The sequence below is a fragment of the Populus alba genome, chromosome 6 (assembly GCF_005239225.2).
Source record: "Populus alba chromosome 6, ASM523922v2, whole genome shotgun sequence".
NCBI lineage: Eukaryota > Viridiplantae > Streptophyta > Magnoliopsida > Malpighiales > Salicaceae > Populus > Populus alba.
The window spans coordinates 22112601-22137936 of NC_133289.1; the positions used below are offsets into that span (position 1 = coordinate 22112601).

The 25336-nt window shown below is 36.7% G+C and overlaps 1 protein-coding gene across 2 annotated transcripts; it reads left to right on the forward strand.

Annotated features, from left to right (window-relative positions):
- The first annotated feature begins 791 nt into the window (after nucleotides 1–791).
- On the forward strand, nucleotides 792–24935 carry LOC118053463 (uncharacterized). 2 transcript variants are annotated; one of them, XM_035064725.2, is made up of 36 exons: nucleotides 792–1970; nucleotides 3009–3153; nucleotides 3624–3902; nucleotides 4039–4209; nucleotides 4315–4530; nucleotides 4968–5062; nucleotides 5616–5790; nucleotides 6076–6497; nucleotides 6876–7011; nucleotides 7234–7329; nucleotides 7422–7493; nucleotides 8587–8724; nucleotides 9569–9722; nucleotides 9836–10203; nucleotides 11118–11581; nucleotides 11681–12025; nucleotides 12568–12789; nucleotides 12874–12964; nucleotides 13116–13193; nucleotides 13352–13642; nucleotides 13730–13927; nucleotides 14174–14662; nucleotides 15057–15218; nucleotides 15417–15746; nucleotides 15834–15916; nucleotides 16023–16127; nucleotides 16546–16774; nucleotides 17963–18322; nucleotides 18962–19063; nucleotides 20044–20187; nucleotides 21109–21197; nucleotides 21831–21913; nucleotides 22053–22168; nucleotides 22947–23032; nucleotides 23374–23473; nucleotides 24179–24935. In XM_035064725.2, the coding sequence occupies exons 1-36, from the start codon at nucleotides 1027–1029 to the stop codon at nucleotides 24242–24244; spliced, it is 7644 nt and encodes a 2547-aa protein (XP_034920616.1). In that variant the 5' UTR covers nucleotides 792–1026; the 3' UTR covers nucleotides 24245–24935. The 2 variants fall into 2 exon arrangements, with proteins under 2 accessions (XP_034920616.1, XP_073266065.1); XM_073409964.1 differs by lacking the exon at nucleotides 3009–3153 and having other exon boundaries at nucleotides 1851–1970.
- The last annotated feature ends 401 nt before the right edge of the window (nucleotides 24936–25336 follow it).

Sequence of the window (25336 nt, forward strand, 5' to 3'; positions counted from 1 at the left end):
TTTATATAGAAATATATAAAAATAATATATATTTTTATTTTTTTAAAATTAATTTTGATATTAGCACATCAAAATGATTTAAAAAACAAAAAAAATATTAATTTGAAGTAAAAAAAATAAATAATAAATAAAATTTTCAAAATATTTTTGAAATAAAAAAATAAACAGAGTAAACCACTGGTTGTTAAATAGATAATTTTTATCAATTTTAAAAAATAAATCAATTTTTTTTATTAATCATAGTTTTTTAATTAAAATTTTAATAGAAAAGGTTTTAGTAAAATTAATGTAGAACTATGGTATGTATTAATTAATAAAAACTCTTAAAATTATAGCCAGCACAAAATTTAGTTTAAATCATACCTTATCATGTTATCAAACGTATTCCTAGCAACGAATCAAACCCACATGGAATGGAGAGATGATATTTGTCTAGAAAATGATATTTTAGATATTTAATTGACTAAGGCGTAGTACGACCCTAAACATGCAATAATTTTATGGGGGTGACTAATATAGTAATAAATGTTACTTTTAAAGTATTTTTTATTAGAAATGTATTAAAGTATATTTTTAAAATTTATTTTTAATATCAATATATTAAAATAATTTAAAAATAAAAATAATTGATTTTTTTTTTAAATGGACAAAATGATGTTTTAATTGCTGCGCAAAACAATGCCTCATAATTCATGGATAAAAATTTCCAAAAATAAAAATAAAATAAAAATAAAGTATATTTGTCTATTGTCGAGAATCCACAGTCCAGTGACTTATATGACCTTTACCCTCACTTTTTATCCCTGTTACCCCGTAGTTCCGCTTTGTGTCTGCACTGCGTTGCACTTCACGCATCCGAGAAACCAGAAACACCTCGCAACAAATTAAAAAAATAAAGAGAAAAATTGAAATCTCCACCGGCAACACCCCGAATTCTCCTACTCAAAAACCTCGAAAAAAAAAAAGAGTAAAAAATGAATAATCAAAATCCATAACTAACAGAAAACAACAATAACCTCCATTGAAATGGACAAAGAAACCGACCTTCTCTCTCGCCTTGCAGCGAACCATCTCCACCTAGCTCAATTCGAGCCATTACGAGCCATCCTCACATCTCTCCGCACCAAAAACCCTGACCTCGCTTTCGCAATTCTCCAAACCATAGTATCCAATTCTGGCAGGTTCGATAACATTCTCTGGTCCCAATCTTGCCCTAATCCATCACTCCTCACATTTTTATCAACCCTAGAGCTCTTACAACTTAACAATCCGACTTCGCATACATGGCGCTTCGATTCCGTTACGCTTCGGTTGCGTGTAGAGTTTTTGTTGTTGATTCAACTTTTGATTGATCGCGTGACGGAGAGTTTGCGCAAGAATGTCGATCTCGATAGGTTTGAGAAAGAGGAGGGGGAGATTGGTGTGGGAGAGAGTTCTGGAGGAAGGGGGGAGGGGGAGGAGGAGGAGGAGGAGGAGGGTTTTTTAGATAATTTTGAGGTTTTGAAGGATGGGAGTGGTGAGTTAGAGGTTTTGGATAAGGTTTTGGAGTTTGGTGTGAAGAGATTGAAGGGAGATGTGGATTTGGATGGGAACGAAGTGGGAGGGAGTGGGAGAGGGGAGGGTTCCAGTTCTGGTGGTGTTGTGGCAATTGAGGAAGGGGAGATGATGTGTTTGAGGAAGGTGATTTTGGATAATGCGGATGTTTTTGATGCGTTGTGTTGGAATGTAGAGAGCCAAATGAAGGGGATGAAGGTTGAGAATGAGAATTCAGGTATGGAGATAACGGTGAGGGGGGAGGAGAGTGAGAAAGTGGAGGAGGAAGGTGTGGAGTTGTTTGATTTGATTAGAAAGTGTGTGCAGTTGGCGCATTTGGATGCAATGAAGGAGTGTTCAAAAGAGGGAGATGAAGGAGTATTTTCACATATCCGTTTTCTTCATCTCGATCGTGGCCTGGAGGAGAGTGAGTATCGGTATGTGCATTTTTGGGTTTCTGTTATTTGAAATGAAACGTTGTGGTAGTGATAGGTGAGTGTTGTTGGGTTTTCGACTGGTTACTGCTGGTTTTGGAATAAGTTGTTTAATGCGTAAAGCTGTTATTAATATGGTTAAGCTTTTGGAATAGCTTGTTCAAGGGAAGGAAACACCTTCAATATTATTCTCTAGGATTCCTTATGCATGTTTTTAATTGTCTCCTTCCAAATCGGGGTCTTACATGTTTTCAGTAGTCATTTGCATGAGTTGAAAAGTAATCGAAGTATTATACCAACATGGGTTACATCAGCTACTTTTGTATGTAAGATACATGTATGTTGCCAGTGCAAAAGTAGCATATTTTTAGTAGTTATGGGGCTGTCTACTTGAGATGGCTTGGAAAGCATTCCCTCCTTGTTTTGTGTTGGAGCTTAATATTAAGGGCATTGCAGGGACGGAATAGCTATATAAATCTAAAGTCAGGGCTATCAAAGATGCTTTAAGTGTGATTGTTTTTTCTTTGTTTCCTTGAAGTTCCTTCTAAATTTAAATTTTAGCTTGAGGTTTTCTTCCTCCCCATAGGCAGTTGTGGGAATTTTGTATTTCAAACAGTGCCTAAGAAAGGGAAGAGGTCTGTGATTAAATTTTGGGGATGAGGAAGAAGAGGGTGGTATTAGATATTATATTTAGCGTCCCTGAAACTTCTGTGAGTTGGGGCCACCTTGCCTGTGCCCAGTCTCTACCATTGCTCACAGGATTGCCTCTCTTTTATGCCTGCTCTACTGCCTTTCATTTGTTGAAGGACAGCAATGAACTTGTCTTGCTGCGACTGCTTTCACCTTTTTTTTCTTGATGTATTCTGGTATCATGCACCCAAATTCTTATACAAACTCATTCTGATGAGTTATTGCTACCATAAATTTCTGATATTCTTCTTTAACTTTTTGAGCTTGAGGGAATCAAATAAAAGGTGTTGTATGCTGTATGCATTTTCTCTTCTGAATAATTATTGCCTTCCTTTTTGTATTTCTTTATAGTATTGTGCTGCAAGATCTCCTTCTGAGGGTTTTGTCAACAAGGAAAGGATATGGAACCTCATGGCATGTCATGCAAGAAAAATTGCTTCGGATCTATGAAGAGGCTCTTTCATCGAATTGTAGACATCTTGTTGAAATGATTCAGGCAATGCTCAAAACACTTTTGCTTAACGATTTTGGGATTGCTTAATTGTTGGTGGTTTGCAGGGGAAACCATAAAACCTGGTTAATGAATTGAATGCAATTTCTAATCTCAGTTGTCTTGTAAAAACTTTGGAGCTTCCACTCTCTACTGAAACATTTCCTTTCAAAAGTCCAAACTTAGGCAAAGTCTGTGCGGGATTCCATATGACAAAAAAAAATAGTCTCGAAGGGTCCCTTAGGTAGTTTGGATTTTATAATATTAGTTACACCAATAGAAGCTGTAAAGGATGCACTTGATTTTGCTAAGAAATTACATGGCTCAATTTTTTCAATAGAAAAGATTAATGCTTATCATCTACTGTCCTTGTAAGGGAATATGTTGTTTGATTTCATGAAATTCGAACTTCTCTAATATTATTATGGAATGCTCTGTGATCAGGTGTGTTGATTGTCCAATGTGGTTTTGTGCAGGTTATCCAGGATGACTTGCTCCGTCAAGAGATTGAGATGTCTCGAGCACATGCTGACAAACAAATTCCACTCCCTTTAGAGCATTTTCAGGGGTATCTTATGGAAATGAAACTGGATGAAGATTCAAATGACCCATCTTTTTCCTTGAGTAGGGCTGTCAGTATTTGCATGAGAGAGATGTACCACTATGCTCGTGTTTCAGAAGTACATGTACTTGAATGCTTCATGGAGACAGCCCTCTCGGCTGTCAAGAGGGAGCAGCTTCAAGAAGCTAGCTATGTATGTGTCTCTTTTGCATCTAAATTGAACATGCGAGTTTGAAATTTCGTTATTACTCAAATTGAAAATGACATTTCATTATTACACAAGGTGAAAATGTTGTTAGAAAATCTCATCTTTTTCATTCATGTTGCAGTTTCTCATGCTGTTTCCACGGCTTAGGCCCCTAGTAGCTGCCATGGGTTGGGATCTGTTGGCAGGTAAAACAACTGCTCGGAGGAAATTAATGCAACTTCTCTGGACAAGCAGGAAGTTGCAAATACTTCGACTAGAAGAGTCTGCAACATATGGTAATCAATTGGATGAGGTAATTTCTTCTTCTGTTTCCAAATCTTTTACATAATGGTTTTGTTTGTCCAAAGGAAGAGTTGAATATGTAAGTCCCTCTTTTTTGTTCTCATTGTTTTGACAGATGTCTTGCGTGGAGCATCTATGTGATTCATTATGTTATCAGCTTGATCTTGCCTCTTTTGTTTCTTGTGTCAATTCTGGTCAATCATGGAATTCAAAGTCATCACTGTTGTTGTCTGGAAACCAACAAATAATTTCTGCAAGCGAAGATAATCATTCAGAACATTTTGTTGAAAACTTTGTGCTGGAAAGACTTTCTGTTCAAAGCCCTCTTCGCGTAAGTCTCCTGCACTTATATGGCTGCGTTCAAATAAGGTGTCCTTTGCAAAATTCATGGATATGTTTGGTTATAGAATTTGTCAATACAATTATTAATTTTTCACACTGAAATTTGTGCTCAAAGAAGAGGAGTTTGTGGTAACTGCTTTGATAGTGAATGGTGTCATAGTGTCATCTTTCAGGAAGGAGTCCGCGTTTACACAATCATGTTCGTTTTTGCCTGTTTTATTGGTTATATAGATAGTTTTCTTGATTTATACATGCTTTGATGAAATGTTATATTTTGGGAATTGTAACAAAAGTCGAACCTTGCCTTCTTTTCTTTTGAGTGATTATTGTGAAGGTGGAAAAATTTCAGCTGTTAGTGGCATTCAAGTAGAGTTTCCTATATAAATGTAAGGATTTTTTTTTACTCTTTTTGTTGCCTTTTTGCAGGTATTGTTTGATGTTGTTCCAACCATGAAGTTTCAGGATGCTATTGAATTAATTAGCATGCAGCCAATTTGTTCTGACATAGCAGCCTGGAAAAGGTGTGTGTGCCCATTTTATTCTGTATCTTTCCTACTTTAGGTTATGCAAGTTTGGAAACGCATGGAAACTTATCTGTTATGCTGAGGAGTGCTGTGTGGATGGTTGTTTTCACTATACATGGCATTTTAGTTGACTTGCTAGGCTGCTGTATGCTTAGAATTTGCTTTGTGATTGGTGGTTCTAGTGTTCAATATTCACTCACCCAGTCTATCAGACAGAACCTCTTGGTACTTTAGCTGGACCTTTATAATTCTTTTAAAATAATTATACTACTCCTTGATAGGCTGGTTTGATTTCTTCATGGTCTTTGGGCATTGTAAATTTCGATGATTGTCTATGATTGTCATTAGCTTCAAAACTTGGGGACCTTAACATTACATATGGTAATTATTTGCTATATGGGCACTTGGAAGGCCCAAGCCTGCATGTGATATGTTCCCAATTCCTTGTTACAATTACTTCTTTGTCCTAGCATATTCTTCTTGTCAAATTAGGATTTCTTATTTTCAATATGCTGATTCCATTTTTCTTTTGTCTGTGTGTTTTTGATAGAATGCAAGATATTGAACTAATGCACATGCGTTATGCTCTGGAATCAACTGTTCTTGCACTGGGAGTGATGGAGAGGTGTACGACTGATGAAAGACAGAGTCATCATCAAGTGGCTCTTTGCCACTTGAAAGACTTGAGGAACCACTTGGAGGCTATTACCAATATTCCACGCAAGGTTATCTGCTTGCAGTTTGTGCTGGGTTTGATATAACAGAAAATCTTAGATTATTCTTACCTGCAAATTTTTTTTAGATTATGAATTGATCTGAGTGTTTCCCTAGAAAGCTGGCAACAATTTAACAGAACTTATTTTGTGTCACCCCTTTAAGTTTGCCTTGCTACCTTTTTATCCAATCATGTACTTATTAGGCAATGGTGTCAGATTTCTAAATTTAGTTCTTTCCCCCGTACTGTTTATTTTGGAACATTTACATAACATTGATTTTATTCAATGATGCAGATATTGATGGTGAATGTTATAATTTCACTTTTACATATGGATGATATCTCTCTCAATTTGACGCATTGTGCCTCACCAGGGAGCAATTCTGAATCATCCTCCACATGTGCTTGGGACCATACTGATGTCACTTTTTGTGAAGGAGGGAAAGAAATGGTTATTTCTTTCACAGGATTGCTACTTGATATTCTACATCGCAGTCTTCCACCAGGCTTGATTGAAGAGCATACAACAAATGATGGTATGAGTATAGATGGAAGACAGGCCTTAGAGTGGAGAATATCAATAGCTAGACATTTCATTGAGGATTGGCAGTGGCGGTTGTCAGTTTTGCAACGTCTTCTACCATTATCTGAGCGCCAATGGGGATGGAAGGAGGCGCTGACTGTCCTACGTGCAGCCCCATCCAAGCTGCTTAACCTGTAAGTTTGATATATCCTTTTTCTGACAATTCATTCTAGTATGCAAATACCAACTAGTTCACACTTGTGGTTTATCTGCAACATGTTTGCTGTGCAATGTTGAAGTATGATGACTTACTGCACTATGGCAGGGGAATGATTTGTTTTTTGCACCTTCCATTTTGTGACAGCTAATGTTTTGACCGCTGACAAGGGCTGGACTAAGTCATCGCTGCCCTAATCAGATGTCATGTAATAGTAGATCATATGTAATGGAGAGATTGTGTATATTATATCAACATGACCGAGGATATGCCATTTATTTTGTTACAGGAACCTTTATTCCTTCAATTTGAATTGATGCGAGTGTGTTGTCATTGATGGCATTTTATATTGCAGTTGCATGCAAAGAGCGAAGTATGACATTGGTGAAGAGGCAGTTCATCGATTTTCTTTATCAGCAGAAGATAGAGCTACCCTTGAATTGGCTGAATGGGTTGACGGTGCTGTTAGAAGAGCGTCTGAATCCAGATTGGTCAGTCCATTACCATTTGCTTTTATGTTTTAATAAATGATTACAGTATCTGTAAACATTGAATTTTTCCCATCTACCTGTTGTTTAATCTGATCATGTATTCAACCTAGCTATTTCTGTTGACAAGGAACTTTACATTCAAATTTCAGGTTATCAGAGTTTTTGTAACTTTCACACCACAGTCGATCTCAACTAAATTTATGTGTCATTTCTTTTTACCAGGTAGAAGATGCAGTGTCTCGTGCTGTGGATGGGACTTCAGCAGTGCAAGACCTAGATTTTTCTTCTTTACGATCCCAGTTGGGTTCTTTGGCTGCAGTAAGCACTTCTAATTGTAAAACTTGCACTCCATGTTTCTCAATTCAAGTAAGAGGGCTATTTGAGGCAGGGATGTTACTGTGTGCTTTCAGATTCTTTTATGCATTGATGTTGCTGCAACTTCTGCAAGGTCGGCACATATGTCTCAACAACTCCTGGATCAGGTAGTACTTACATACGTATGAACTTGAAGTTTGTAATTCCTGCTATTTTAACCCTATGTTCTGCACTTCTCTCTTTCTGGTTTTGAGCAACATTTGCAATGTCTTAGTTGCGCACCCATGGTATTGAGATCCCCCTTTCCTCTCACCACACTTGTGATTTAACTTCATTAACTTCTCAAATTTGTAGCTGGTCTGGCCTAAACAGAAATCATTATTTTTTCAATTTTCTTTGGAGCATTAGTAAGGATGAAACCAGTTGCCTATGAATCCTTGTTATACTGTGGGATAAGGGGCGGAACTTTAAGAAGTGAAGCAAGCCTAGAGTATCAGCCTCTTATCTAATGTTTTTTAGACCCCTTTACTTGATATGATAGTCTATTAGTAAAGCGCTAGCGCCCCTATAGAAGAAGGCTCTTCTGCTAGGAGTAGAAATTTTAGGGATCTGACTGATGCTTCCTGGCCTTTTTGTGTTCTCCGGGCTGTTAGGGCTTTTAGGAGGAAAATGATGCATCTGTCGAAGCCAAGCAAGAGGCCTTGAGTTCCATCAAAGCTTTTCCATCCTTATCTTTACTGTCAACATGGTTGGTTTTGTCACAGGGCTTATATGTTCTTTTTCGGCCTTGAGTTCCATCAAAGCTTTTCCATCCTTATCTTTACTGTCAACATGGTTGGTTTTGTCACAGGGTTTATATGTTCTTTTTCAAGAATATGCATTAAAAAGGTGAATCATATAATCATTTCACATACCACAATTATGGTGACTTCGCTACATAATCCTAAACAAAATTTAAAAAATTGAGTAAGATAATTTTACATGTTTTACAGTACTAAAGTATAATATGTTACTTACAAATTGGTAATTACACCCCCTTTTATGTAACTGAAACTGATATTACCACAACTTAAGTCATGGTAGCAAGCACCCATGAAAGCGTTGTTTTTGGGGATGTCCAACCACTGAAATGCATCTTATCTCTCTAATTTTGCTGCATGCATATTGTTCTCTAAAATTTTCTCTCTTTGGGCATTTTGGCCCCAGTTCATGTACCAAGAATAATGGCTTAGTTTTGTTCTTACGTTGGCCATGTTGCAGGCTCAAGTTATGTTATCTGAGATATATCCAGGAGCATCTCCTAAGATAGGCTCGACTTACTGGGATCAGATTCTTGAAGTGGGAATTATTTCTGTATCACGACGCGTTCTCAAGCGTCTACATGAATTCTTGGAACAAGTAAGTTCACTTACTAGATCAACAGTTATCACAACCAAGATGTGTGTTGATCATACTTGATTGATTCTCATTTTTATAGCGCTTGCCCACAATAAGATCTGGAAATTAATGTATCCATTGTTTTACTCTTTCATCTTTTCTTTTCTTTCAAAATTATTTTATCTTCTCTCTGCAAATGAACCAAATGCTAGCTAAAGCTGAAAACTTGTATGTGGACCATTATAACATGGAGTGTTTTCAGGAGGAAGTTTTTCTTCATTTTTTGTTTTAGCTTTCATGCCTTCCCTCGTAAATTTTCCTTCAGTCCATTTATAAAAGATTAAAATGCTCCTGCTAAGACAGGGAAGTCTAGACGGACCACCGTCTAGTTGTTCTTTTGTTTAGCAATTTTCAGCCATCACTGCTGATGAGAATAAAATGCTTTCTAAAGATGCCCTATTTCAATGCAAAAGAAAATGAAAGAAATGCTTTCTATGGAGCTTTTTCTCATAGAAAACCTATTCTTGACTTCTAGTATATGAAACCAACTTGTTATTTTGATACTTCTGACCGTGAGAAGGTAAAGTGTGAGAGATCTTTAAGGGACGGAAAATGGTTGAGCAAATTGTACTTTTAAAATCAAAATTTTTAAGTTCTTTGAGGGAGGGAAAATAGTGGGAAATTGTTGAACTAATTTTACCCTTAAAGTTACTTTTATTGACTAGTTGCTTCACTTATTCAATGCTTGAGATGTGAAAAAGGGTCGATGCAGCTGCTTTATTATCCTCCTTCTCTTCATCAGGATCGCTAGTATATGATATTCTGATTTAATGTTTTGATCCCATGATTTGATATATTGTTCTAGGGTGATGGTCCTGGCCTCCAGGCATTTCTGGCTGGGGAGATTATTATATCGTCATCAAAGGAGTTGCTCCGGCAGGGGCAAAGAGAACGTACTCTTGCTATTTTGCATCAGATGATTGAAGATGCTCACAGGGGGAAGCGACAGTTTCTGAGTGGTATCCTATTCTTTATGACATTTTGTGGGAGGAGGATTTATGCGTTTTTGCTTTTATCATACTGGGAAGATTTTCAATGTGATTCTGATAATCATTTTCACATAAAATCTTAGGTAAGCTTCATAATCTTGCAAGAGCTATTGCTGATGAAGAAACAGAGGTAAATATAGTAAAAGTTGACAACCCATATGCGGAGCGTAAACTCTTGTCTCACTTTGACAAGGAAGGGGTTCTTGGACTTGGGTTAAAAGTTGCAAAACAGACACCCAAAAGTTCTGCTGGTGGAGAAACTAGCATGCAGCCTGTTGGTTATGATATAAAAGATACAGGGAAGAGATTGTTTGGTCCTTTGAGTGCTAAGCCTACAACATATCTTTCACAATTTATTCTCCATATTGCTGCAATTGGTGACATAGTTGATGGCACTGATACAACTCATGATTTCAACTTTTTCTCACTGGTTTATGAGTGGCCTAAAGATGTAAGCTGTTGATCATCTTCATCTGATATAATTTTATTTCTGTCAATGCATTTATTTTGATCTTTGGCTTGCATGTAGTGCTTATAAAAATAAAAATTTCAGTCGAGTTTTGATTGGTTGACAGGTGGAGTAGTTTTGTGAAATCCTTATGAAATATTATTAAGTTTGCAACATTCAAGTGTTTTGAACATTAGGAAGAACTCTTACAATATGTGAGGTTAGTACTATGTGGTGACTGTTTTTTCAGGCCAATAGACATTCATACATCACACAAATTCTGAACCTGGTAGATTTGTTCATGAGCACCTCATGGGAACATTTACTATAAATTTTAGTGGAGACTAGAATTCACCACGCAAATCGTTCAATTTATTCCCATCTGGCTGACCTCCATAACATATGTTCTGAGAGGTGAATTGTGCCACCTTTTTTGTTCTTTTTATGTATTCATTTGTACTGAAAAATAGTTGAGCACATAGTAAATTTGAATTCGAGGACATGCAAAGTTGTTGGGTACCATTGATCCATCAACGATGGTAATTGAATAAGAAGAGGTTGTTTGGAAAAAGTGGAAAAGGCCTTCTAGTGAACACTAAGCTTGGCTGTATTAGTTGTAGGGAACCCCACTATGCAGCATTATGTGATGTAATTTTTTTAGGAATGAGCCAATATTTTGATCTGATTTACTGTTATTGAGATTTGTTACATGTTTTTCTCTACGTGAAAAGAATTTCCTTACTCTTTGATTTTTAGGTGCTGTAAGCCTACAATATCTGTTGAATGCATAGATTGGCATTGAAACCAGTTGTCATTTTTCTTAAAATTCTGCTGTTGAGAGTTGATTTGAACCTGAGCATGCAATTTCAACTGCACTTATGTCATATATGCTTATGCCTAACTATTTTATTTTGCAGCTTCTAACTCGTTTAGTCTTTGACCGAGGCAGCACTGACGCAGCTGGAAAGGTTGCTGACATTATGTGTGCTGATTTTGTCCATGAAGTTATTACAGCATGTGTACCTCCTGTTTATCCACCTCGGTCTGGTCATGCATGGGCTTGCATTCCTGTCGCTGCTACCTTCCATAAGAGTTATGCGGAGAATAAAGTGTTGTCTCCAGCCTGCAAAGAAGCTAAGCCTAATTGCTACAGCAGTTTCTCAGCAACTCCTGGAATTCCTTTGTACCCCCTCCAGTTGGATATTGTAAAACATCTTGTTAAAATATCCCCAGTGAGGGCTGTGCTAGCATGTGTTTTTGGGAGGAGTATATTATACAGTGGCAGTGACTCTTCTATGTCTGGCTCCATGGATGATGGTTCATTGCAGGAACCTGACAATGACAGACTATTTTATGAATTTGCTCTTGATCAATCTGAGAGGTAATATCCATTGCTTGACAATTGAACTGGTATAACTCGTTTACATTATGATTGCGTAATGTTACTTAAATCCCTAGTTTAATTGGTAAATGTTAACAGATTCCCCACTTTAAACCGGTGGATACAAATGCAAACGAACCTCCATCGAGTTTCAGAGTTTGCTGTAACATCTGGACGAAAAGCTGATGCTGGTGAGGTTAAAGCCGACACAAGGGTTGCTATTAAGAGATTTCGTGAGCGAGATAGTGATACTGAGTCAGAAGTTGATGACACTTTTGGTAGCAGTACTATTTCAACTACTTTGCCAGACCTTGGCAGTCAAGGTGGTTCAGCTCCTGAACCACAAGAGGATTCCTCAAAATCTGACGCAGTTGAACTGGACACTACAGCTTTTCTCTCCCTGGATTGGGAAAATGAAGAACCTTATGAGAAAGCAGTGGAGAGGTATTACCTTTTAACACTTTTTTTTTGTACATCCACCCCCCCTCCCCTCACTTCCCTTGTCTTATCTGTCATGCAGTTGCCTTGCCTTTTCTTTATGTGGCTGTTGCATGCGAACATTCCTGTTTGTTTCTATTGGTACTATTAAAGAATTAAAAAACAAAACCAACCAGTTTTCTTAGGGTGAGAATACAATTGGAAAGCTGTCCACACTCCATAAGCTCTCAAAAGGCTTGTTTGCAGTTTCTAAGAATTTATGTTATGGAAAACGTTTCTGGTTATGTGAGTCTAGTTTGGTAAAGAGAAAGCTATCCCCTTTCTTAGTTGTAAGTGTAATACATGCCCATTCCAATCCCATCTAATTCTCCAACATTTTCTTCTCCATATATTTTGGAGGCTTGTTTTAGGGCTGAAAACCTTAAGTACTGGCAGTTGTATTTTTCTTTAGACTGAAAATTGAAGTAACGAATCAAACTTATTGCCATTTTAAAAAAAAATATTCTAATTTATGTATTTATTTTGACTTATTTTACTCTTTCTCGCAGATTGGTCGGTGAAGGAAAATTAATGGATGCTCTTGCACTTTCGGATCGCTTTTTACGTGATGGAGCCTCGAACGAGTTACTTCAATTACTCATTGAACGCAGAGAAGAAGACCATCCATTCTCTGGGCCTCAAGGTTATGGGGGGCATCGAATCTGGAGCAATAGCTGGCAGTATTGCTTGCGATTGAAGGATAAGCAACTGGCAGCTAGACTTGCCCTCAAGTATGTGAACTCATAGGATCTGTTTTCACAATCAAGATAAATAATGCAAATTACCCTTTTCTCAAATCAGAAGCTCTCTTCCAGGTATATGCACAGATGGGAACTTGATGCTGCTCTCGATGTACTCACCATGTGCAGCTGCCACCTACCTGAGAGTGATCCAGCCAGGAATGAGGTACTGGTTTTTATACACAATGTCTGGTTTCTGCTCTTAAATTCCAGAATTTAAATTATTGGTTCATTGATGAAGTTTGATATTTCAAGCAATATGATTTGTTTTTCACTATCATATTTGCCCAGCAATGACATTATTCTTTGGGTCATAGGTCTTGCAAAGGAGAAAGGCTTTGCAAAGGTACAACCATATATTAACTGCAGATGATCATTATAGCAGCTGGCAAGAGGTCATAACTCTCTTCTTTTTCATTGGAATAGGGAAAGTCAATGTTTTTTTTTAAAAAAATGAAGTCCTAATTAACTAGGATTTCTTTTTTCATTTTTAAATGTTTTTCTGATTATTGTTACCTTCTATTTTGCTTTATGCTTTTACTGGAGCTGTCAGGTTGAGGAAGAGTGTAAGGAAGATCCTGAAGGCTTGGCACTCAGATTAGCTGGGAAAGGAGCTGTTTCTGCTGCCCTAGAAGTGGCTGAGAGTGCAGGACTGTCAACAGACTTGAGGAGAGAACTCAAGGGTCGGCAACTTGTGAAACTTCTTACTGCAGACCCACTCAATGGAGGGGGTCCTGCAGAAGCTTCTCGCTTTCTTTCTTCGCTGCGTGATTCGGATGATGCTTTGCCAGTTGCAATGGGTGCAATGCAGCTATTACCCAACCTGCGTTCAAAGCAACTTCTTGTAATTAATTTTTTCTGAAAATATGTTTTAAGTGATCATATCTCTCTAGAACTTGAGTTTTTTCTTTCCATTTGTTTGTTCTTGAAGGTACACTTTTTCCTTAAACGAAGAGATGGGAATCTGTCAGATGTCGAGGTTGCCCGGCTTAACTCATGGGCTTTGGGCCTTCGTGTTCTTGCTGCCTTGCCATTGCCATGGCAGCAAAGGTGTTCTTCCCTGCATGAGCACCCACATTTGATACTGGAGGTTCTTCTGATGAGGAAACAGCTGCAGTCTGCTGCTCTGGTATTATAAAATGACTGATATTACTCAAATGTCTTCATTTTTGTTCATTACCTTTTGGATTTTGGAGCTGCTAATTTATCACAAATACCACTTTCATGATTATATGTCACTGCATAAAAATCCTGATGCTTGTATTTCCTTGGATGCAATTATATCCAAGATCATGCCTCGTGTTTCCTGTGAAAGTTTTTTCACACTTCCCTTATTGCCATCCTGATTGAGATTTTGGAAAATATTTGTGAGCAGATCCTTAAAGAATTTCCTTCTCTGAGAGACAACATTGTAGTTGTTTCATATGCTGCTAAAGCAATTGCTGTTATTATTAACTCTCCCGCCAGAGAACCACGGATCACTGTATCTGGAACAAGACCAAAACCTAAAACGAGAACAGGTGTGCCTGCAAGGTCATCTTTTACTAGCAGTTTAAATAACTTTCAAAAAGAGGCTCGCAGAGCCTTTTCTTGGGCCCCACGAAATAATGGAGATAAGAATGCTACAAAAGATTCTTATCGCAAAAGAAAGAGTTCTGGTTTGCCACCAACTGAAAGAGTGGCATGGGAGGCAATGACTGGAATTCAAGAGGATCATGCATCATCATATTCTGCAGATGGGCAGGAACGGCTCCCATCGGTTTCAATTTCTGAGGAATGGATGCTTACTGGTGAAGCTATTAAGGATGAAGCTGTTCGCACATCACACCGATATGAAAGTGCCCCTGACATTATACTTTTTAAGGTATGCTTGTGATAGTTTGGTTATTGAAATTCTATTATCTATATCATAATTTATTAATAAGTGAATCTATGCTTTGACTTTGTGTTCATGCCTGATATTTATGAGATTTACTACCAATTTCAAAACGCAGCACTGTAAAAAATTGAGTCTTCTTGTACTTTGAACTTAAGCAGATTGCTGTCACAGGTAATTTTTAGTATATTTCCTGTTCCTGCGATGTGAAAAATTAATGATCAATTGCTTTGCTTGAATCAAATAATTTCAGCTTTAATAAAGCACATTTCTTATTCATGCAATGATCCTGAATTTTAGAAGATGATGGCCTTTCCTGCTTTGTCTGATTTTATTGTTGACTATGCTGTTGATCCGCTGAAGATTTGTCTTCTGTTTCTAGGCGCTGCTATCATTGTGTTCTGATGAATTGATGGCCGCCAAAAGTGCTCTGGATTTATGTATGAATCAGATGAAGAATGTTTTGAGTGCAAGACAGTTATCGGAGAATGCATCGACAGAAACAATTGGTAGAGCATATCATGCGACAGAGACATTTGTTCAGGTATTGGTCTTTGCCTAGCCCAGTTTGTACAGAATGGGTACAACTGTCCTCCATTAAGATGGTAAAAAATGCCACATCAACTAGGGCAACATGTGGTTGTGCATTGCTACCCAAGATATTACCTCAGTTCAGTTGCCACCAGCTGCAATATATTCTGTGAAGTGGATAGTGACATTGATTCTCATGTTGCACTTGCAGGGGCTACTTTATACTAAATCCTTGCTGAGGAAGCTTGTTGGGGGGAGTGACTTGTCAAGTAATTCTGAAAGAAGTAGGGATGCTGATGATGCCTCTTCAGATGCTGGTAACTCTAGTGTAGGCAGTCAGTCCACAGATGAGCAATCTGAAATCTTGTCACAGGCAGACATTTGGCTAGGACGTGCTGAGTTGCTCCAAAGCCTTCTGGGATCAGGAATTGCTGCTTCTCTTGAGGATATTGCTGATAAAGAGTCATCTGCTCGTCTCCGTGACAGATTGATTGTTGATGAACAGTACAGCATGGCTGTATATACTTGCCGGAAGTGTAAGGTAAATTTCATATCTTGAGATTCTAAATATATGCTACCACTCTATATTGCTCATGTTGAGCTCCTAAGTTTTTGGGGATTCTGTCAGATTGATGTTTTCCCTGTGTGGAATGCTTGGGGACATGCTTTGATTCGGATGGAACACTATGCGCAAGCTCGAGTGAAATTCAAGTAAGTTATCTCTGCTGCCTTTTTTTGTTCACAAGTATGATCTTGCTTTCTCTCTCGTCCATGGTGACCGTGACCTCACTTTTTATTCTTCCTTTGATGGTTTCAGGCAAGCTCTTCAATTGCACAAGGGTGACCCTACTGCCATCATTCAAGAAATTATCAATACAATTGAAGGAGGTCCACCAGTGGATGTGTCAGCTGTTCGTTCTATGTAAGATGGCATGCAAGTTCTTATATATGCTTCTAATGATTATGAATATGAGTATCTTTGTGCATAAAATTCTTTGTAGGGCTTCTAATGATTAGAAGTTGAGCCAATGTTGTATAAAGACTCAGGCCTGGAGCAGTTTCTGTTTTCACAATAATGTCTTTCCATTTGGAGAGATAGTGTGGTGTTTCTTGCTGTGATGTGTTGGCTAGGAAGTCTTTTAGTATCTTATTGTTAAATGTTGCAACTCTAGTATAACTGGTGTGGTTTTATTTTAGAGGAACTAATACTGTTTTTTTGGCATGCATAATTTGAGAAGGATTTTTTTTTTCATATGTAGAAAATGTAGTAAAAGAATAAGAAGGATATACTTTCCAAATGATTCCCTCGTAAAATCGTTCTAATAGGACTGATACTGCAGGTATGAACATTTGGCCAGAAGTGCACCAACCATCTTGGATGATTCTCTTTCCGCTGATTCATATCTCAATGTTCTGAACATGCCATCTACATTTCCACGTTCAGAGAGATCTAGGCGTTATCAAGAATCTGCAAATAATAACTCAGCTTACAGCTCTGAGTTTGAAGATGGACCTCACAGCAATTTGGATAGTGTTCGTTATGTTGAGTGTGTTAATTATTTACAAGAAGTAAGTTGAACTGCCTTTCCATCTTAAGCATATCCTTTAGTTTTTTATGGACATTCTTTTTGGCAGCTTTGACTTTGTCAGGTTGTGGTGAATATATTATTATTTTCAAACACTCATATGTGGGCACAACCAAATGATTAACTAGGGCGGCATGTATACACCTCCTCTTTCCTTCCTCAAAAGATACTGCAAGATTTTGTAATGTTATGTATATTGTGTGGAGTATATTTTAAAATCATAACAATGGCCCCTCCAAATATGAAATAAACTAAAATCTCAAGGAAATTGATCTTGCTTCTGAAATAAAACTTGACTTTCCTGATTGGTTACGGAATAATTACTATAATTAAGTAATTTTACAATTTATTTGAGAAAAGGCACTTACATTTTACATGCATGCATTAAAGAAGACTAGAATTATCTGTAAATCATAATGTCTTGCTAAGAATGTTACTTTTTAACTAGTTAGTTTAATAGCAATCAATAAAGTTCTCACATGACAACTTTTTCTTTAACATTGTTCTCAAAAAATTGATTATTGGATATGCTTGCGAACTAAGAAATTAAATAAGTCATCTTTTTTAGCATAGTAATTTAATTTCTGTTTTTCTTTCTTTGAATTATTTTTTCACCTTACTTCTGCTTAGTAATTAGGAGACTAATCTCATCCCATTCAACTGATATAAATATAAAGCAATTGGCTTTATGTAAGATAGTGAATATAAAGGCACAAATTATTCATGATTACGGACAAGTCAACAATTTATGTTTATTAAGAAAATAATATGCATTACTTAGTGTCTTCCACTTTATTCCAAATAAGCTTATGGAATTTATTTCTCTAGTCATTTTTTCATCTAATAAATAAAAGCAAAATCAGCATAGCTTTGTCATGGTACACAGGATGCAAGTGGTGTAGTGTAGTAACACAAATTTCCATACACCAGACCTCTTAGGAAAAAAAATGAAAGATCCTTCATGAGCATATTTTGTTGTATGGTTGTGTTATATTTTGTTGCCTAGTGTCTTGAATCCTATGTGCACATTGTAAACTGTTGATTAGTTTGCGTGCTGCATGGTTGCACCTCTAGTGCTCCTTGGTCATGTGATAACACAATTATTTCTATTATCTCTTCTTGGTGGTCAGGTCTGTTATACTTATTTTCCTTCTCTCTTTGGACTCTGCAGTATGCTCGTCAGCATTTGCTTGGATTTATGTTCAGACATGGCCACTACACTGATGCCTGCATGTTGTTCTTTCCACAAAATGCTGTTCCACCACCTCCTCAACCTTCAGCCATGGGAGTAGCAACTTCATCTTCATCGCCACAAAGATTAGACCCATTAGCAACTGATTATGGGAATATTGATGATTTGTGTGACTTGTGTATTGGTTATGGTGCCATGAATGTTCTTGAAGAAGTGATATCGACAAGAATAGCATCTGCAAAACAACAGGATGTAAACCAGCATACTGCTGCAGTCCTTGCACGTATTTGCACCTATTGTGAAACTCATAGGCATTTCAATTATCTCTACCAGTTTCAGGTAAATGGAACTCCCTTTTCCCTGTTCACTTCTTTTTTCTTTCTATCTGGAAGGGATGATCTTTTACCACAGTTACCTTTCCAGTGTATGAAATATGCTCTATTCTTTCCACTCAACACTTCTGAGTAACTATCTGGTTGGGTGGATGCGAATCTTTGTTTTCAACCTGATTCTACATTTCAGTGTGTTCTGTTCATGCTGTCAGTTTTTTTTTTCTCATTATTGTTGACACAAAAATATTTGCTCACTATGATAAAATGAGGTGACCTAAACCAGGCATAAAGTACTTTCAGAAAGTGATATGTAGCATCTGAAAACAGAACATATGAAAAAAAAAGTGGTGGGACAGATGGGGAGACAAAAGTATGCATTGCTCCTTTCAATGGTAGAAACCCTCTCTTTGCTATATTGTTCACTTTGCATTAGCGGATGGTGAGCATGGGAGAAATTCAAGCCAACACTATGTCATAGCTTTGGGCTATTCCAAGGTTTTGGGGAATTATGATTGACTTTGTAATTTTGATTCAATCACCTTCAGTAGGATTGTATTTGTGTCATTATGAATTTATAAGAGGAAAAAAAAAAAAACTTTAAAGCAGGGCTCATCTGTGGTTCACTTAAATTCACTCATTGGTTCAGGTAATCAAGAAAGATCATGTTGCTGCTGGACTATGTTGTATTCAGTTATTTATGAATTCTTTTTCACAAGAGGAAGCTGTTAAACACTTGGAGAATGCAAAGGTAACTACTTGATTTTTCTCTCGTCACAGCCCCTTTGTTACATTGCTGAGTAGAAACTGGCTTGTGTTTGTGCAAGAAAAATTCCATAGACTGAGAGATCTACAGAGGCAATATCTAATGGTAACTATTGAGGAAAGTGACATTAGTAGAGGTGATTTCCAATTTGAGGAAGTAAACTTTCCGATATATGTATGTGTGTGCTCAAAAGCATACTAATGAAAAGAACTCTTCTAAAGGAACTTAACAACAAACATTTCTTGACTGCTGTTATGAGAGATGAAACTTATGAAATTTTTTTTCTCTCTCTCATAAGTGCATCATTTACAGTATTTTAATCTAAATATGTTATGAAATATATTTAACAACTGGTATGCTTCTAGAGGTCTCTGTCATGATTCAAAAGAGTTCATTTAGACCAGATCACCAAAATTACACTATGGCTATGTTTCTTGGAGCAATCCTTGAAATTAACGACAATTCCGAATGATCACATAACAGAAATTGTACATGCATAGGAATTTATCAAGTATAGATGAGTAATTGTGCACAATAATTTAGCAAGTATAGATGAGTAGTTCAAAAGAAATTAATAAAAACATTGTAATGATTATGATCTTTATGATCCTAAGCACTTGAATTATAATGTGAAAGGTAGTTATCGCCAAACTTGAAATCAGTGAAGCTAACGTATTTGAATCAGTTGCAACATATGCGGTGAATAGGAACATTCAGAATAAATGGGTCAATTAACTGACAATTATGGCAGTCTTCAACCATCTTTGGTTGACTAACTAAAAGTCTTGGTTTTAAGCTCATGCTCAATCACAGCCAGCATGTGCTGCTTCTTATGAGAACCATGGCAATGCAGTGATCATAGGAAAATTATATTCTTACTAAATGTTCTCTTAGCACCATTTTCAAGTTGTTATTACCCTTGTCTATATTGATCCTGTTTTTATCAATTTTTCTTCTTGGTATAGATGCATTTTGATGAAGGATTATCAGCTCGATACAAAGGTGGAGACTCTACAAAAGTTGTCACAAAGGGTGTTCGAGGAAAAAGTGCCTCTGAGAAGCTCACAGAAGAAGGACTTGTTAAGTTTTCTGCTAGGGTTTCAATCCAGGTAATTAGGTCCTACTACACAGAAAAGATGTCTCCTGGATTTTGAAGGTTAATACTTGGTGGTTATTTTCACATGTGAGGCTCTTTCAATTATGATTTCAGATATAGTATACTCCAGACACATCCTTTTTATTTTTTCGTTTCTAGATTATAGTTTTAGTTCTGTGTCGCTAAAGTAGTAATTGAGTAAGTGTATTATGGATTATGTTTGCACGTTTATGTTACCATTGGAATTGTGAAGATTTCATCCCATCCCATGTGCTAAAACCACCATTTAACTTAATCTTCCAACTAATAAGAACTCAAGCATTTCATTAGAGGCCATTAAGGGCACATTTTTGGTTGTTTGTAGCATTTAGCTTTGTTTGCACTTGAGTCTTTCAGTGGTTTTTCTTCTAGATTTTACTATTTATGAACTTTCAAAGTACAGATCTGTGGTACTAAAGTACCAGTCAAAAACAAAGACAGTAAGTTTGCGAACATGTTGGATACATGCAATTTGTTGATGCATCAATGTTTAAGCTGTCTCTATAACAAGAAAAGAACAATAAGGTATTTCATGACAAACAGACAAAATCATTAGTATCTTAAATGATCATGTTTTCTTCGTGGTTTCAAACAATTAGAGCGTGTTTGAGAATGTGATAGAGGTTGTTTTTAAAGTGTTTTTCCCTTGGAAATGCATCAAAATAATGGTTTTTTCATTTTGTTTTTATTTTTTACACCAATACATTAAAATGATCCAAAAACACCGGAAAACAATTAATTTTAAGGTAAAAAAAATCAAAAAATTTGAAAATCATGGTCCAGCTGCACAAACAAACACTGCCTTGGTACACTTAATATGGGCAAAGATCACAATTATGTTAAAGTTGCCTGTATTTTTAATTTTGTTGACTCTATCAGTGGATTTCATTTGTAGGTGGAAGTTGTGAAATCCTCTAACGATTCAGATGGGCCTCAGTGGAAACATTCTCTATTTGGAAACCCAAATGATCCAGAAACCTTTAGGTCAGTATTAATAGCACCTCTTATATGTAAAATCAACTATCAAAAAATAAGTAAAACTATCTTGCTTAACAGGTTGCTTGCTAAAGATCATGTAGCATGTAAAAAAAAACTATTCAGCGAAGTGCTATCTATTTTATAAGCTATAGTTCTTCAGTTTTTATTAATTACACTTAGTTTCTTTCCCATTTGATAGTTAGTAAAAGACTCATTAAGAGCTCAAATGGGTTTAGCCCTAATGCTTGGAAGGATGTATGTTCTGTTTCTTTAACTAGAAGAGAAAATAAAAGTAAGAACTGATATCCATCCAAAAAATAATAAAACAAATAGCTAGAGAAAATATGGACAAGATGTCTTTGTGGGACACAATTGGGATATTGGCAGATTGTTCTGGTGGGAAAAAATGTGAATCATAAGTTTGGGAAGCTGAGAATTCTTTTCCATTCTTATCCTATATCTCATTAGGTTGGAATTGGATCTAAAAAATCCTAAGAATGTCATATCTTATATCCAGATGATGGGATGGCATTAAATATCTGATTTATTCTTTTAATATTTAATGTTTTCTGTTGTTGGTTGGACCGATATAATATAATGATGAGAGAGATTTGTCTGACAATGGTCATCGATCCACAGGAGAAGGTGTGAGATTGCAGAAACACTCGTCGAAAAGAACTTCGATTTGGCTTTCCAAATAATCTATGAATTTAATCTTCCAGGTATCCATTAAATTGTTGCTTTATCTTCATCTAAAATTTTATCACAATTTAGTATAGCTTCAGTGTGTCTCTCCTTGGTATAGCTTTAGAGTTGGCTGTACTAGTTTTATGGTTCTTTAAGTCTTTTCTCATCTTGCAGCTGTTGATATATATGCTGGTGTTGCTGCATCACTTGCTGAGAGAAAAAGAGGCAGCCAGTTGACCGAATTTTTTAGAAATATTAAAGGGACTATTGATGATGATGATTGGGATCAGGTAATGATATCACATTTATGACAATTGGGAATGTTGAAAGCATCCTTTAATATCCTTTGAAGAGTATGTTTTGGTTAGTTAGAGTTGAAATGGGAAAGTGATAAATATTATCTTCAATAGAATTGAATTGAATGGATTGGAGCAGGAGTGTGTCACCCTGAATTTTAGAGTTGCATCATATGAATTCCATTCAAGTGGCTACATATTTGTTTGCAACATATTTTTGTGATGCCATGCTACTATCACTTAGATTGATATAATAAATTTACAAGAGTTTCTTGAGTATGATCAAGTAATAAATGGCAATGATAAAGCCATATCATCTGCTATTCTTCCTTTTTCCTCTCTCAATGGTATTCTACAGAGGAAATGGAAAATTGGCACATTCTGGGGACTACTTTTGGTGAACCCATTGCTTTATCTACTCACATGTTAATATCAAGAAACATCATTATGATGATCATCCTTCCTTTGATAATAAAGGATAGAGAACAAAATGATGTGTTCATGATGGATGTTTTGATTGAAAATAAAACGAAATGCAAATGTCTAATTAAGACGTCAAGAAAATATGAACAAAGCTGGTAACTTATCACATACTCCTGCTTTTTTCTTAGTATCAAATACGTCATCCTAATTCCCCCCCTAATTATTGATTCTTGAATTACTTCTTTTTATTTACTCCTCACCTTCCTTTCTTCCCAAGTTTTCTAAATCCATAATATCTGTGCTTCTATTTACAGTAAGCATATGTTCTTATGATCACATTTAAATATAGGTCTTGGGAGCTGCAATAAACATATATGCTAATAAACATAAAGAACGTCCTGACCGTCTCATCGGCATGTTAACCAGCAGTCACAGGTAATTTTTTGTATATAATTTTACACGCTTTTATTAATTTTAGTTCATTTTGGAGAAACTTCATAAGGAAGATTTATCAGAAAACAAGTGTGATTAAACAATGCCTTCTTCAAGGAGGATCACAGAGGTTGATTTAGATGTTTTTGTAACTTCCTATATTCTGGCCATTAAGTTTGTGGTGAGCTCTGGACTTGATTGTAACAGATGTAATTGGCAGCCTGAAACATGTACTTGGAAACAGCCTGTGTATCTTGATATATTACTTCTGTTCGCTGTTTACTAATTAGTTTAAAATTATTATGTGATTTAAATAAAGGCTCTGTATTTTTTTGTCTGTGCAGGAAGGTGCTGGCTTGTGTTGTCTGTGGTCGTCTAAAGAGTGCATTTCAAATTGCATCTCGAAGTGGAAGTGTGGCTGATGTTCAATATGTTGCTCATCAGGTTATTCTTTCTATCAACGTAGATTTCACCGAGGGAATTTGTGTCATCATAACCTCAGATGCATTGAATTGACTCATGGTTTAAATACAGATTCATATTTAAAGGAAAATAGGATTGCATATGCACATGACTTTCTGTACTGTGTAGTCAGTTAATTATGATGCCAAGTATGCTCTTGCTGGTTTTTTGGTTTTGTTCTCGGATGAAAGTAGTTGTCTTTTAAGAATTGCTGCAAAATTGTGCTTGAGAGAGGCTCTATCATTGGTCTTCCTGACCCAAGGTCCAAACTACCTGTGCCTAACATATTTTCCCTTAGACCTAATTGGCTTGAAAACTCAGTTCGGCTTCCTTTTTTTGGCATGGTGCTATTTGGAAACTCATGCTGAAACCAGTGTGAAATCCAGTGGTCTATTGTTTTGGTTGAGTGGATTTTCTGTTTAAGTATATGCTCGAAGAGTTATGATTCTAGCGCGACTATCTTTCATAGGACTATACATGACCTTAGGATCCAGTTACTGTGCTTGGACTGCTCTGGTTGCTGTATCAGTAACATTATGAAAATCACATTTCAAGCCATAGCATCATTGCTCCGTCATTTATATTTTGATCATTTCTGAATATCTTGGTTTTTGTTCTTTTACTGTCTTTTTTCTTCCCACTTGCTTGTAAGAAAAATTCTCATATCCTTTTGTTACCATACTGCAGGCATTACATGCAAATGCACTGCCAGTACTTGATATGTGCAAACAGTGGTTGGCACAATACATGTAATTTGTAGCTCATGAGAAGTGCAGTTTTACTCTAGGCCAATATGATTGGTTGTAACGATAGAAGTAATTCCGAGCACCACTCTAGGATGCTGAGATGAACACAGTTTCCTTCAAAACCTGCACTTTATGAACTCTCAGAGCGTCGGCATTCGAGGTCTGTTCCTATGTTTTTTAGCTTCCAGCTGCTCTTACAATCCCTACTATTGAACACAGCGTGCATGGTGTTTGATGGGTTGCCAAGTCTCGAGGACATGTAGAGAAAACTACACCACAAGGCTAGTCAGATATTTCACAGGAGCTCATCGGCATTCTGCCCAGACACTCAAACAAGATAATCAACTGGAATACTTTTGGATACTAGAGATTTTAATTTTGGAACCTTTTGGATACATGACATAACAGTGCAACGACTGCTAAGTGAGGGGGCAGATCTAGCTCATTGGTGTCATTATACAGGAATTTGTGGGTATAAAAAGATGTATAGCACTGAAACTTCTTCGACTTCAAATTTGTTCATTTTCGCAGCTGTAATTTCTGTGGTTAGATAACTAGGAATGAAAACAACAGAAAGAAAGAAAGAGATAGCAGGTTTTCTGTTTTCCTTTTGGAATAATTTCGTGGGCGTCTGCTCCTTGACGTTTCTCTGTGCTTGTTATATTTTGTGGCTTATTTTGTAGCTTATTTTGTGGTCACCACGAGTTCAAGCATTCGAAGATAATATTAGGAAGCGCTATAATACCATTGGTGGGACAAAAGCAAAATGCTGCCTGACTTCTCTGAGCTGACAAAAAAAATTGTAGGTATGAATGTGCAAGCAACATTTGATGTTTTCGCCTTCCAAGCATGCAGGCAAAATTATTGCTACAAGAGACTGGGATTTTGTATTTGCGCAAGCAGAGCTGGGTATGGGATTGATCGGTTCCTCTATCTTCATCAATAGAGCAAGGGCGAACCACCTAACCATTTGTTTCTTCTTCATAATTGCTTTTCTATTACATTTCATTTTAAATGGAAATTAATAGAAATGGCTACATCGATTTTATAGAAGCGGGAAAAACGTGTTGCCTAAAGAAATAGAGGAGTTGAGGAACAA